This window comes from Neolamprologus brichardi, chromosome 7, assembly GCF_056152115.1.
Source record: "Neolamprologus brichardi isolate AB-2024 chromosome 7, ASM5615211v1, whole genome shotgun sequence".
NCBI classification, from domain to species: domain Eukaryota; kingdom Metazoa; phylum Chordata; class Actinopteri; order Cichliformes; family Cichlidae; genus Neolamprologus; species Neolamprologus brichardi.
In genome coordinates, this window is record NC_142110.1 from 5,096,472 (window position 1) to 5,112,085 (window position 15,614).

General features: G+C 44.4%; 1 protein-coding gene across 4 annotated transcripts in view; it reads right to left on the reverse strand.

The window, feature by feature from the left end:
- Positions 1–6,136: 6,136 nt before the first annotated feature.
- The window catches only part of dusp8a (dual specificity phosphatase 8a), a 43,230-nt gene continuing 33,752 nt past the window's right edge, over positions 6,137–15,614 (reverse strand). For 3 of the 4 annotated variants that reach the window (XM_087842923.1, XM_087842925.1, XM_087842924.1), the window contains exons 4-7: positions 9,017–9,183; positions 8,757–8,916; positions 8,323–8,446; positions 6,137–8,010 (exon numbers count right to left, since the gene is read on the reverse strand). In XM_087842923.1, coding sequence (XP_087699049.1) covers positions 6,768–8,010; positions 8,323–8,446; positions 8,757–8,916; positions 9,017–9,183 — 1,694 coding nt within the window. In that variant the 3' untranslated portion in view covers positions 6,137–6,767. Of the gene's footprint in view, positions 8,011–8,322; positions 8,447–8,756; positions 8,917–9,016; positions 9,184–14,164; positions 14,847–15,614 lie in introns of those variants that run through there. The other variant, XM_006789589.2, reaches the window with a different exon arrangement.

Genomic DNA, 15,614 nt, shown 5'->3' on the forward strand with positions numbered 1-15,614 from the left:
CATTCGGATAGGAGGCTCAGAATTTGGTGTAAATATGAAAACACGGACCCACCCAGCTTTGTATCAACTGTTCAGGCTAGTAGTGATGTTTGCTTGACCAGTTGACTAGTTTGGGCTCCTTAGTACCAACTGAGCATCATTTAAACATCACAGCCTACCTGAGTATGGCCACTGGCCACCCCTTTATGACCACAGTGCAGACACCTGCTGACGGCTCCTTCCTGCGTAACACACCATGTCACAAAAGCTCAAATCATCTCAAACTTTCTTCTTGAACATGCCAATGAGTTCACTGTATTCAACAGTGAACTCCTGCACCTTTGGGATGTGGTGGAATGGGATTTGCATTATGGATGTAGAGCCAACAAATCTGCATCAGTTGTGATGACAGTATGGACCGAAATCTCTAAGTACTGTTTCCAGCACCTTGTTGAGTCTGTGCCACGAAGAACTCTGAATTTCTGAGGGCAAACTAGTGCTATGCAATGCACACACACACACGCTCACTTTCTATCCACATGCACATTATTTGCATTCTTTCCAGCTGCCTGTCTGGCCTTGACCCTCCCATATATTTGTTTTACTAAACAATCTGCAAAGTAAGCGAGCGCTCAGGGCTATTAAAATATAAATGAAAAATAAATAAATAAAGAAACAGCAGAGAAATTACCACGAAAAAAGGAATTGCTCTGAAAGCTATTTCAGGACACTGCACACTCGCAACAGGAAACCTGCAAAGAAGTGCAGACTACAGCAGAACAGAAAAGAGACTGTAGACAAGGCAGGTTACCCGAGATGCAGATCCGTATATAATACGAGCTGAGGGCACCTTGAAAAACAAACGCGCACACATATACGCATCTAGAGGGTGCATATTGTAAAGGGATTATCTGTTGTGATCCAGGTAATAAATATGCAGACCAGCGTGGCGAGTAGGATGAAAGTGAGTAAATGTGATTTTACTGTGTATTGCATAGCCACGGTGGTCTTGTCAGGGGGAATTCCCATGATGGCAATCAAAGAGAGACACACTCAGAGAAGAAAAGCAGAGGGACTCAGCTGGAGATGGTGGTAATGTCATTACCTCTGCCTGTCTCTTATTGGACACGCTCATTAAGGCAGCATTGTGCTGAAGGCTAAGGGCCATCTGGTTTTGCATGTTGTTTGTGTGTTTGGACGCGCTGAAAGGATTCGCTCCATCTTCTTCGCTCCTCCTCACCTCACTCATTTCCCCATTAGTTGTTTGGGCTAGACCAGATCAAATCGTGGGGCTTTAGGAGGGATGTGTTGTTTGCAGGAGAGATGTTGTTTGATTGCACAAGGTGGAATTCCACCATGACATCATGAAACCAAAACTGCTTTTGTAGTGAAACCCCCACCGATGGCGCTCGATGAATGCCCCCCATGGATTTGGATGTTTTTTTGTAACATACGTACACTGTATTCTCTTGGGGCAAATGCCTCTCTTTGTCTTTTTCTTTGTCACACAAACACACTACCTCATCTCAGTGTCTCATCCCCTAGAGGTAAGCAATGTTCAAACACATCACATCATTGGCAAACACCGCACCCTTGCCAGTCAGCCTCCCTTACTCGTGTGCTCAAAGAAACAGAGGGATAAGGAAGAGGCTGAGGAGGAGACGAGCCGGAAAAGACCTGTGAACCTGTGTGTGTGTGTGTGTGTGTGTGCTCTGAGTAAAAGAGGAAGTAAAGCCGTAACCAGACAGTGAGTCAATCAGGAAAACGGGGAAGAACAGGGTGATGTTTTTTAGAGGCATAACATGCCCCTTTCCTGTTCTCAGACACACATGTACACTCACCAAGCACTTTATATATATAGCACTTGTGCAATCCAACACAATAGCTGTTTCAAGGTTTCCACATTTTCAGCAGTGACAAAATATTAGGGAATCTTTTTTTTTTTTTACAGCTCAGATTGCAGTTGTGCCGCCACTTTTGTGTTTATTGTCAACTGAAGCTGAAAACAAGTTTCGTAAAAGTAGAATTTGTGGTGCAGCTGTTTTGTTTGGTTGCATTAGATTGCACAAGTGTTTCTAGTTAAGGCTCAGGGAGTGCATATATTGCCTGAAGGTGTGCTTTAGGTCGCCACGTGGTGAAAAAAATCTCTGATGTAGTTACCTTGGTGTAAATTCAACCGTTAACAACTGGTGAGAAAAACTAAAAAGACATATTTATGCAATTAAAATATGTATATCTGTTAATTGTTTTGTACTTCAGTGTGAAATGTTTTACATTCATGCCTATTTCTTACTTGGACAACAAGACTGGCACTGCTCTCATGTCTTTATAAACCCATAGCTAGCAACCTGCACCTTAGGAACTGGAAACAAAGAAACAGCGAGCTCTGTCCAGCTCTAATAAAATCCCTGTTTTTCCTTTATTTATCTATTACTCCTTATTCTTCAAATGAAACCATGGAATATGCTTAGCTGTGATTTTTTTTAAGTGCTGAGGGTGGTTGAGGGTGTTGCCAGGCTATTTGGTTCCCTCTGTTTCCTGTCTTTAAGCTAAACTAAGCTAGCTGGATGTCCTTACAACAGATGACACTCAGCACACGTCCTCTTTTCTTGGCCAGAACAAAGCTTGTTGCTGGGCTGTGAGGGTGCATAAAGTATACTGTACAACCAGTGGCTAACAAATTTATTAGACCACCACCCAATTTTTGTGCTGCAGCTGCCCTAAATTAACAGTAGTGGGAATTACCAAATTCATGTTTGAAATGTGGATACACTTTAATCCAAGGGATATTTCTAAAAATATAATTACTGGCAGCACGGTACAGATATTTACTTTCAATCAAGAACGTGACTTTTTTTTTAATGACAAGTGACATAATAAACATGCTAAGAACTGTAAATATGACTATGTATTAAAAATCCAAAGTTATTTGGATTTGTCAACTTTTGTTTTACCTGGGACTGCTTTGACGTTTTGGTTGTTTTTTTGGATTGTTGTCCTACGTTTGAGCTTTACTATCTGTAAATCCATTACCCTTTTGTTTGATTCCATAAAAAGTGACAAAAACATTAGTGTCTGTTGTGCGTGGGAAGAAAACTTCTTTTTACAGCGAAAAAAACCCCTAAACTTCCAAGCAAGCACCGAGTGCGCAACGACGTAATGGGAAATTCACAGAGAAACTCGCGGATTCTTCCACTGACCGCTGCGGCACACCTGCACCAGGGTAAACCTCCGCCTACCCCACTCCTGCTTTACAGGTGAAAATAGAGCAACAGGATCGCTAGTCTTTGATTTTATTTATTTTCTGCTGTGTTTTACTTGCATCTATTTGAAAGACTGAGTGTAAACACAAAAAATATTTTATTTTATGAGCTGGAATGTGCAGAAAATAGGTTTAAATGTTAAACTAATTTCTTCAAGTCAGAGAATGTTGCACATAATTGAATTTTTACTTGATGCATAAAGTTAAAAGATTAAAACTGATAAAACAAGTTTAAAAAAAAGAGACTTTTCCATTTGATTACATTTTGTATGATGGATTATGCAGAAAAAGTAGAATTGGGCTGAAAGATCTATCGCTTTATCACCTATTCAGGTTGTAAATCGTGTTTTTAAAAAGTAACTAAGTAACTAAGTAATTAATTACTTTTGAAAAAGTAATCAGCAAAGTAACGGGATTACTTTTTTTTGGGAAGTAATCAGTAATTAGTTACTGATTACTTTTTTCAAGTAACTTTACCAACACTGCTTAAGACATCCTTCCTTCTAAGTTATCTTGAGCCACGTTGTGAGAGTCAACATTTATATAGCAACAGTACCAGATATTTACCCTAAAAAAAGTTGAAAGACCCAGCTCAAATAATTTTCTAGATAATTAAAAAACGATGCCAAAAAGGCATCTGACACCCCTACTTTCATTCACTGTAATATACTCTTCTTTTTTTTGAAAGTAGGAACCTGAAATGTTGCTTAATTCTTATTAAGACATGTCTCTTTTCTCTTGTTCTCTTCAAATTAGTCTTTGCATTTAATAATTCACAACCCTACCAGCATATGCAACCATGTGCCACCGGCACTGACGGGGGAACAAGAGGAAGAAAAAATCAATGAAGCCCTGTTGTGTGGTCAGAGACGAGTTTGTTAAACAGAAAATCAATACTGAGCCTCTGCATCTCTGGATGTCGTAATGTGTTGTTCATCTGTTGGTGGAATTCCCTCCCCAGCCCCGATCGCACCCAATGTAAACACACAAAGAAGAAGAAGAAGCAGAGAGGAGTTTGTATTTTGTCATTTCTGTATTTTTGTCTCATTTTCACAAAAACATGAACAGGGGAAGGAAAAGCCTTTCAGTAGAACCTGAGGTATTTTTGCATCAAGCAGCCTAAGGTATCAGGATTTTCTTTTAAAAACTCATCTAAATTCATCAGTGTTCTTAGATGCGTTGCTATTTACACAACAACATAGTAATAATAATAATAATAATAACAATAATAATAATAATTTTAGCAAATGGGACAGCCTGCATCATCCTTGTTACATGTCATAAATAATTCTAACAACAGTTTTTTAAAAAATATAAGGAGGGAGGTGAGGAAAAGAAAGGTTGCTTGAGCCCCGGGGGAAACATAGGAATCTATCTGAACTTACTGTAGTTGCAGCAGCATAAGGTCAAAAGTCAGAGATTGCCAAAGAGTAAAGCTAATCAAGGGTCAAAGGAAAAATAAACACATTTACATCATAAATAAATAACCATCTCGCACCAGGAGAGCATTCGTGTCTTTCACCTCAGGATGCGAAGATCCTCACTTTTTTCCTTTCCATTTTGTTACTGGTGTTTTTAATCAAAGCTTTGGAAAATAAGAAATAAGAAAACAAAAAACAGACAGAAAGAAAAGCTAAGGAGCTTTATGGACATGCATTGTGCTGATGTACCAGCAGCTGTGTACCCTGTGTCGGGCTTGGCTCACTGAAAGATCCCCTGAGAATGAACAAAAGGGTGTGTGTGTGTGTGTGGAAGGGAGGGGAGCTAGGCTTTACATGTGTGAGTATAAGGGCATACAGTGTGAGGTGTGTATGCATGTGTGTGTGTGTTGGTTTCAGCTTTGGTGGATGCACTGTGATGATGACTGATAAACATGTGCTGGCTCAGGGAGGACGCTCAGCCTTTAAATCTCAAACTTGTGAAAGATTACGTCTGTTTGCATATAGCTGTTGTTATGCAAGCCCTCATGAAACTGGCAGAGGATGTTTCACTGTGTGTGAGTGATCAGAGATCGCATGGCTACTCTGTCTCCCTCTCCACGCAGACAAACAAAACAGTCTTTTTAGGTAACGCTTAAGCCCTCAATTGAAATCAACGAAGTCACGCTGCAAATGAGCGAGAACAGCAGTGCTGTCCTTAAAAGATATTAGAGGGGAGTGTGTGTCATCTTCTAAGTACAAAAAAAAAAGAGTCAAAACTTGGCTTTAGGAGTATCATGTTGCAAGGATGCGAAAGATAATTTGACTAATTGTTACCAGAAAAGCAGAAAAGTGCATCTCAGGATCATACATCACTCTCCCCAAAGAAGGAACATCACATATTGCTTTGCTTGAATTTGTTGAATGTGTGTAATCGTTCGAGTGTGTGTTCATAAATACCATACAGCAAATAATAATAATAATTATAATTCAACAAAAGAAAAAAGAAATAAATCCACAAAACATTATATTATTTCTCATTACCAGAATGAACCAATACAATAAATTAAAACTATAACTAAACAGAAGTCCATTAAAATTGCTATATATATTCATATTGTATATATAGTATTCGTCTGTCTGTAGTCAGCCTCTCAGGTGCATGCTCAGCGGCGACCGTAGTTGGTGACTGGAAGGAGTGGGAGGAGGCTCGGAGGGGGTCTAATAGCGAGCTGAGGGGTTATTAACGCATACCCTCATCAGCATCCGGAAACCTCAGTCCCATCACGCTGTTAACACTGGAAACAAGGGAACAAAGTCAGGAAAGGCGCACTGTGCTTTAGGAGGGGGAAACACTGCCCATTCTTCAAATAGTCTTTCATCAACAAAATGCAGAGGATCCTTCATTGTCAGGGTGCAGTACCGCCTTAATATTAAGTCCTTTGGATCTCTCTGCCTTGTGCTGTGGCGATGTGAGGATATGGTGCTGTTAAGGAGTCCTTTATTGTTTTCCCTGTAGTAGGCAGAGCCACTGGGAAGGGGGACAAACGTAGCCGTGCGAGCTTATGAGGCTTATCGAAACCGGGGCGAAGCGTCGGGAGAGAGAACATCGGGCTTGGCTCAAATCACAAGCTATACACCCACTGAAACACGCTACGTTTGACCACAGGCAAGCAGTTTGTGTCTCAACTCTGTCAAAATAAGGGAAGAATTCTATATATTAAGGATGCAACATTTGCCCTGGGTTGTTTCATTTTGTCTGGGACAGAGCTCATAAACATAAAGAGTTCAGTACCTAGATTTGTCCTCTTTACCTCCCCCCCAAGATTTTTCTTCATTTTTGTACAAGACTTCAGGATGGTTATGGTCTGCTAAGCACCACATCTGAGGCTCTGTCTGTCCAGGTGCGAATGCTAACCTTTTCACATTAACGCTCAGCTTGCATTTGTCCTTCTCTCAACTAGAGTCTTTAACACTGTCTGTAAGGGGAGCTTAAAACCCCCCAATAACAACTCCTCGGCTCCACCTTGAATGTCCTCTTCCTGCGCTCCCTCTAACTAGGTCCATTTTTGCCCCCAAGGGGCAGCTCTGATGATGTCCATTATCTGTCAGGATACCTCTATGATCTCCATGCTCCCAGAGAAGCTTGACTGCTTCCCGATTTTCCCCAGTTCTTCCCTGGACCTGGTCTCGGAGATGCCCTCCTCAAACTCCATCTGACAGCTGCGCCGCTTGAACTGCTTTTCAGATGCCGCCCCACCGTTACTCGAGCTGGTGGACATTGTCACCGCCGAAGACGACGAAGAGTCTCGGAGGTCTCGCTGCGTCTGTGGTGCTGACGGCTTCTCCCTCTGGGATTTGTCTCGTAACCGCACACCTTCGCTACACCCAAACGCCACATACGCCGAGCTGCTACCGAACCTCACCGACGACTCCTGTCCCCCCACCTCTCCTGCTCCCAGCTCCATCTCTCCCTGACCACCTTCCTCTGCTCCAAAGTGCCAGGGAGCATCTGCAGTCGGGGTGACTGGAGTGACGGGGGTTGTGGCTTGGACAGTGTCTCTGTGTTTGGTCCACATAGCCCCAGAACCCACAGTGGGCAGGGAAGGTAATGAGAGGAGCAGGGAGCCCTTTAGGTTTTCTTCCAGGCTGGGGCTCTTGTGGTCCAGCAGCAAGTTGAGGGACTGCGGAGGCTGGCGTGGTTGGGAGTGGATCGGCGAACTGCTGCAGTTTTGTTTGGTTTTTCTTCTGGGTCTGGATGAGGAAGAACCAGAACGATGGACTCCTTCACTTCCACTGAATCCCAAGCCTCCTATGCTGCCCCCACTGCCCGGTGAGGGGAATGGTGAATCAGAGGGGCTGGGGCTGTCAAGGACGGGAGACTGAGAACAGACACCATTGGAGATGCCTCTTCCTGGGCTGTCAAGCTTGCACAGCTTGGGGACGTCTTCAGAGTGTGTGGGTGCCAGGTTGGGGCAGTGGGGACCGTTAGGGGAATAGACAGACTTAATGTCTAGGGAGAAGGAGCGTTTGAGTCGATTAGTGTCCATGATCCTCTCTGCAGAGAGGTGCAGGCCATTGAAGCCTTGCTGGAGAGAGGTGGGTGACGGCAGCTTGGGTTCCGGTGGGATGTGTGGATCTGTGGCGGATGAGTCACAGTTGCTATGATGACCATTCATCTCGAAACCCGTGATGACTCCGTTAACCTCTGAATTCTGCTTAGTGTTGTTTTCAGATTTCTTGTCATCGGAGGTTAAAGCTTGGAGTAATCGCAGGCCCTTCTCAAACTCCAGCAACTGACCCAGGAAGTTAAAGTTGGGGGATATGGACGGTCTTCTGTCCTTTACGAATCTGTCAGCAGAAAAAACAAGACACAACTAAGCAATTGTGTTCTGAAGTGCGGTAATGGTTTTATAATAAATCACATCTGAATTCCTAAGATTAAATTAATGACCTATATAAAGGGTGTGAGCCCTTTTACTGATTCACAATACATAATAGTGTGCCAGACTTGTCCTGACAGGGCAAAGCTAAGCCTTTTGTATAAACTACGCTTGCTGGCAGGGATCTAAGAGTTAGATTCCACCTGACAACAATGAGATGTCTTTCTACTGGCGCTGACACCTTAGCTCAGCTGTTAATGGGTGGGAAGTGCAGGTGTACCTGTAGGCGTCATCTGACGATAGGCCCATTGTCTTCATGATGTATGCTATGGCGATGGTTGCTGAACGTGAGATTCCAGCCAGGCAGTGCACAATGACTCTGCAGTTTGATACCTTAGCTTTGTCTGTTAAGAGGTGGAAACAAATAAGTATGAATATATAGAACTATATGAAAATACATGCAACGCTGCATACCACTGACAGGTCTCCTTTTTAGTAGGAAGACTCGGGTTAAAATCAGTGTCTACTGAATAAAAACAGACATATCCTGAAAGAGTACAAGGGTTCATCTAAGCAGACAGTTTACCTATATTACATGTGCATGGTTAATAACAGAATATCACTGCATTCTTTGATGCATAATTTGAGATTAATTCACTTCCTCATCTCCACGTGTCCTTCAAGCCAAACACAAAACGCAGAACGCGCCCTTACCTATGAATTCGTTCGTTTTGTCCAGCCATGGAAGTAACTTCTCACAGTAGTTGTCATTTACTGGGATGCGCATGAAATGGCTTTCGCTGATAAAGTCTGGCTTGGGGCAGGTGTTGCTGGCATTCAGCACATAGGTGATACCATTCTGAGCCATCAGATCCTGCAGAGAGGGACATGTACGTGGTTTAGCGTCACGCTTTATTGCGAGTAAGAGCAAGTCAGACATTCTTTACTGGCAAAATATCCAAAATAAATGATACCTTATTGAGGACGTCTTTTTGTGATCCCAAATAGAGGTGAGGCAGGATGCGAGTGGGCCCTACGTTCGCTACAGGCAAGCAGGGCTGGGACAAGCTCATAGGTAGAGCAGTGGCGGGCTTCCCTTCACACAGGCCGGGGAAACAGGAGGAAAAAGCTGCAAAGCCTCCTGCAGGGAAAGAAGAGATGGAGAGAAGCGGTTAGGCATATGAATGCTTTTCCATTTAGACACACACGAACACACACACACTGGGAGCTCTGCAAAGACTTCCATCACGAACACCCCACCATCATTAGCAGACGCTCAGTAGTCTTTAAAAGGTGAATCTGGCCTACAATGTCTGGGTCCCTTTAGAGCAGCAGGAGCTGGAAAAAAAAGGGGCTCTCTGTGCTTCTGTGAGTGAGTTAGGTTAACTGCTGGGTGGCCAGGAATGTGCGTCTGGCCCTTTAAGAGGCAGGCGGCTCCACTTTTGGCATATGTGTATGCGTGCGTGTGTGTGTGGCTCCGTTTCCTGCATGAGCTCATGTCCTGTAGCAGAGCATTGCGTCAGGCTGAGGGAATGAGAGAGGCCACAGGTGCAGGGCCAGGACAGAGGCCCAGTAACATCTCCACTGACAGCTGAAAAGCACACACACACACTAATGCATGGTCAAACGCACACACACACACACGCGACAGAAGACGAAGAAGATACGATCTGAAGAAATGATCTCATACTGTTGCGGTCAATATATCCCAATATTCACTCTCACTGACATTAACACACTCTCCACTCAATTCACACACACACAAGTACCCAGACTCATTAATAGTCTGCAGTACTGCAGTTGTACAACTACAGGGAGAGGGTCTTCTTTGGATGCTGACCTCGCTGAGGCGTGTGGAGAGGAGAGGGAGTGCTTCAAGGAAACCTTGAGTCCCAGAAAGACGATTAGAGCCTAATCTAGCTTCAGCCTTCCCTGACCCAATCCTGGATGCAGTGCATGCACACACCTTAACACACACACATACCTACACATTCACTTAGTGAGAGTGAGACATGACATCACTATCCCCAAGTAGCACACACAGCACAGTGCAAGCAGGACGCTGCCTTCCCCTGTAACACACACCCAGCTGCCCTACTCGAGTAACAACAACTGGCAAACAAACAGACGCACACATGTGGAGCACACGGTTTCATGTGCGTGCACCCAACAAACAGCAGAGCTGCATAAAAAGGTTGTGCAAATCCACAGAAGAGAGCAGCTTTTGGTATGTGGTGCTATTTCACAACAGCACAGCTTTTGAGCGGTGAGTAGGCCGGGTGCATCCCGATGACCTAGTGCTATTCTGGGTGCAATGTTCCTTTAAGAGCAAAGTGAAGAAGGCCCGTCTGTTTCCAGCTATTAATGGCAACCAGCGGAGCGATGACATCAACAGTCCACATGGGTGGTGGAGTGTAGAGAGGCATTTGATGCAGAAGGAGCAATCAGATAACTTTCAAGAGGAGGCTGAGGGATTGCTGCCGTTACGGCAACGACTCTATGATCAAACCTTTTCTTGGCCTATACAACGTAGACTAAACAGATAGAGTGTGGAGTTCACACTAGACTGTTTCTCAATAGCTTCTCCCCTTGCAGCGAGACTACGGGCAGTGCTACAGCACTGATAATTGATAAAGCAGAGGGAGGTTTCCTGGTTTCCTAGTTCCCAGGCTGCTGGTGTGGAAAAAAATTGCACTACATATAGCATATACTGTATCTGTGTGAGGGAGTGGTATGTTCCTGGAGACAGTCAGATCAACAGGAATAGCTGCATCACACAGCAAGCATTTCCTTTTGTATGTGCTTACATTGTTAGAGAGTTGTTAGAAGGACTGAAGACAGGACATTCCACACGGTCTGTGTGTGTGTGGGTGTGCAGGGAAATGAACACACGAACAGAAATATTCTGAATCGACTGAACTGATAATTGTAGTCCCGACTAGCGTAGCACGCTAATCTCGTGTTAAATAAACACAAAAAAAGCACAAAGTTGGACCAGTTAGAGTTTGCCTGTGAGTGAGTAAGGGGTTACTGGCATAAAGAGTGACTGAAGTCAGAGATAAGGAAGCGGGACTGAGTGTGCCTTCTGGCTTTTCGAGTGCTATTACAGCGACATTACGTCAGCACAATTACAAACACCTTCCTTGTAGTCAAAGCTTTACACGGTTGGTGCTAATGGACATTAGTCACACAGGAGATAGCGTGTTATTGCCACCTCGTCACCTGACCTTGCTCTACTTAGGGTTGCCAAGACAACAAGGAAAAGCAGTGTTGTTGATGACAATTTGCTTCCCCTCACCGACACCACCCTGCTCCAAATACTGGTAAGAAACAAGGGCATATGAGCACACTGATTTATGCACGCATACACCAAAAAAGCTAAAAGACGTGGCCTCACATTCTCCATTAGAAAAGGATGACACATCCGTTCATTCCTATCTAAGCACACATATAAACATACTGTACACTCACACTGAGGTCACTGAAAATACCCTGTGACACACACCAGCCCAGCTGTCTGCGAAGATGACATCAGAAAGTCAAATGGGAGAGATGAGTTCACCTTCGTGATAATCAGCAGAAACTGACACCCTGCGTTAAACTCACGAGTTCAATTTCCCACAGGCATACCAACCTAAACCTACAGTTTTGTTTTTGTGGAATAAAAACCAGAGCTTCTCACATTATAGTTCAAACACTGAAATCATGAAACCATACTCTGGCAGGATGTGACTAAATTCTGAACATACTCTTTAAAAGAAGAAACGAAAAGAAAAAAGAAAAAAGAAAAAAAGCAGTTTGGGGAGTAGGAAAACCCACAACCGGGAAAGAGGGCACTGTGTCGCCATCGGCAGCTCTCAGCAGTGGTGACTTCCTTTTTCCGTTTTTCTCTGCCCACTTCATCATTTAAGCAACTGCTTATTTTCCTCTCTCTTGCTCCGTCAGAGGCGAGCGCTCAGGCCTTTCTTTGTTTGCCGGCAGCGAGCAGCAGTCCCTCTCCTCACCAGTCGTTTCACACATCTAAATTAATACCCAGCTTTCAGTATGAAGGCATGGGCTATTGTTTCGCTAACGTGAAAAGTGTGTCTGCTAAGCAGATCAAATTCAGACTCAGAGCTGTGCTGCTGCAGAAAACTAAAAGATGAATGGAGGGTGGAATAAGCGAATGAACAGAGGCCCACAAAACACCTGCCTAGAAGTTATGGTTTAATGGGATCTCTGCTATTACATCACTGCTGTTCGTACAATTGACTTCCTTGCTAACACAAGCTCACCCCCTTTCTCTCTGTGTGTGTGTGTGTGTGTGTGCTTCAGCCTCCGTTTTACTCTTTTACTTGTCTGTTAATGGAGTAGGGGGGGCAATACACAAAGCAGACGTGTTCATGCACACAGACAAGCTTTCAGGCCCAGGGGGTGGTGGGGGGGCATTGAACGACTACCCCACTCCCCCTCCATCATTTTTCTCTTTCTCTGATATCAGGGGAGACATGACGCCATCCTCTGTGCCCCTCCAGCTGTCCCCTCCACTATGAGGGGGGCATTAGCATCTCAATGTACCCGCTCCCCTCCCCGCCTCACCCTCCTCACATGACATCATTGCACACATGTCCCACTTCAGCTCCACAAAGGCCGTGCTGGGGCCTGACGATGCAATGAAAGTGTGTGCGCTTGTGTGGGTTTTTGTGACAGAAAATGTGTAGACTGACAGAACATGGATGAGATAGTAGGATGAGGTCATCGCTTTCATGCACAGCATCGGCTTTATGATGGCTTGCGAATGAGAGCGCGATATTTACGTCATATTAGCTGACGGTTAAACTTCATCGCTCTTTATCTTCCTGGACAGATAGCAGGAATATTCCACTTTGATCAACTGTTTCAGCAGCGCCGTGTTACTGCAATAAAAGACCATAAACCACCATATCATTTAGCCTGCATTGACAAATCTATTTCCACAGAGATGTGTTAAAGTGCTCAGTACCTGTGACACATATACTTCTATTTTCATCTGCTGATGGCAAACGTGTGATCCCCCACCCACCCCAGCTTTCTCCGAGCACATGAATTTGACACTTACAGCAGCAGAATCTGCTTGTGTAGATATAACCCGTACATGCACATGTGCACATGCGAAGAGTGACAGGTGCAGATAACCGCTTTGAGCCGGTGCTCTAAAATGCCCCGCGTGTACCGTCTAAATAGACGTACGTCTGTTATCCAAAAGGTTCAACTGCAACACCAGCAAATTAATTTGAGCAAACGACGAGCTAAAGACACATTTTGTGCAACGTGCACGATGCCGTATTGTCGTATAAAAAAGGATTTTTCCATTGCTCTGCATTGCCTCATTGCTCTGTGTGAAAAGGTGTTATGTTAAACACCTGCAGTGCACACTGCACACATATTGATAACATAATCTCCACAAGACACCGTTCTGCAGAGAGAGCGAGTGAGCAGGAGCGAGAAAGAAAAGCCAAGAGCAGAGGAAAAGAAAGAGAGAAAGAAAGAGCCTTTGTGATAATTTTACATCTCAATGACCACAGGCTGCGAGAGCATGAGCACTATGTCATACCATGGGTCACAGCTCTCATCCGCTCCCCCACTAGCTCTTTTTCTCTCCTCTTTTCCCTCTTCATCGCTTCTCATCTTCATGATGTCATCTTCTTAATCCCCTTTCTTCCTATTCTATACCTCTAAACAAATTAAGTCCAAAAACAAAAGATGGGACAGCAACTCTCAGGTCTGGCTTGCTACGCCTAATAAATTCTTTTTTAGCCTGATGTAGAATCCCATCTCTCTAATAACTCTTAAACATTCACTTCACTGCTACGTTTCGTTCGGATAAAGCTTGAAATGGTAAATACCTGACAGTCCACTGTGTCTTTGTACTCATCTGCAGCGCACAAACTATTATCAGTGGCTTTCCACCTTGTTCGCACCTTTTCTGCATGTATTCAGCAATCGTGCATTTCATAGCCATGCAACTCAATGCATATCATAAATCACATTCCATCTTCTGCATGTATGCCAAACGCACAGGACTTCAATCCAAACATGTTGCATCTTATCACCTTGCACCCACACAGACACACGTATCCCTTTTCCTCCAGGTGAATACACACCTCGAAGCTCTCTCCCCTCCTTCATCCGGCGGACCCTGATCTTCAGCCTCATGTCTGTGTCCTGCAGGTCCGGCCAAAAACAGTCCTCTGCTGGGGCAATCACCACATCCAGAGGCATCCCCCAGAACGCACTCTGTTCTCCTCAGAGGAGTGACAAAGGTGAGCCCGCTGAAAAACCCCAAGTCCACAAAACTCCTCTCAAGTCAAGTTAGCTGTTCCAGCTGTCCGGCCGGTGACCCTCAGCAAATGGACCCAGCAGAACAAAAACTAGTCCAAAATGTCTGTGGACACGCTCCTCGAGTCAACAAATGGCCAAAATCCCATGCAATGACCACAAAAATTCCTAAAATTCTCCTGCGTCAATATTTGGTAATTCTGTGGTCTTGTGAAGAATGGTGACCACAGAGAGTGCCAGAGAAAAAACAAAAGTGAGTAGCCTGTAACGCCTGTATGTAAACGCCAGTTGTAATCTGCCTGCAGCTGGTTTACAGAGCGTCTGTGTGTTCCTCTGAGCGCTCTCTCTGTCTCTGTGAGTCCACAGCCAGAAGAGCAGCCCACTATTGTTGTGCCGCTCCACTCTCCTTTCCTCTCATTCGCTCAGTCACTGGCTTACACTCCTCCCTCTCCCTCCCTCCTCTCTCTCTCTCTCTCTCTGCAAAGAGGATGACGGAGCTGCACTCTCTCCTCGAGCTCTGGGGGTGAATGAGCTCACTTGCCGTGAGCTCAGACTCTACCCAACCTCCCCTCCCTCCTTCTCCTCTGCTACCTCCCTCTCTTGTGGAGCCAGTGCTCCGTCATAGCTAATGTCTAAGGCATGTAACCACATTCCTTACTCACCCAGCAAATATGCGGCCACCTCAGGGGCCTAGCTACAAAACAGGCCTCTATCAGGGTAGGATGGAAGCTAAACCACAGCTATCACGCTGTTAACAAACAGCTACGTTATAGATTTAACTGTCTTTGTTCTCAATGAAAGAGAGGGGAGAGATAATGCTTGGCTTTTGGAAGCCTTTCACTGACTGGCATTACTTGTTTTTGTAAATGCCGTCATACATAACAAACAGAAACATGCTTTATTTTTATTTTTTCTACATGAACCGTTTTCCTGTTTTCTCATTTAATTCATTTGAGACGTTAGGGATGATTACCCGATGATAATTATATCATATCTACAATAATTAGACTCCTACAGCTATGCAGTGCTATCTATTACTGAGTAGAAACTAAATACCTACATTAGGTTGATTGCCTTAAATGTACTGCATCCTCTGAGCACATTACGCTTACTGCAGGAGAGGGAATTAAGGCTGTGACAGCTGATTTGTCTCCCAAGGTGAGGGAATGTATGTGACTTCACCACTTTTCCTGCACTGGTTCATGTCTAACATGTTTGTGTTTGGACACTGCGATTTTGTCTGGAGGATGTGAAGGTAGCCAGGCGAGAAGAAAG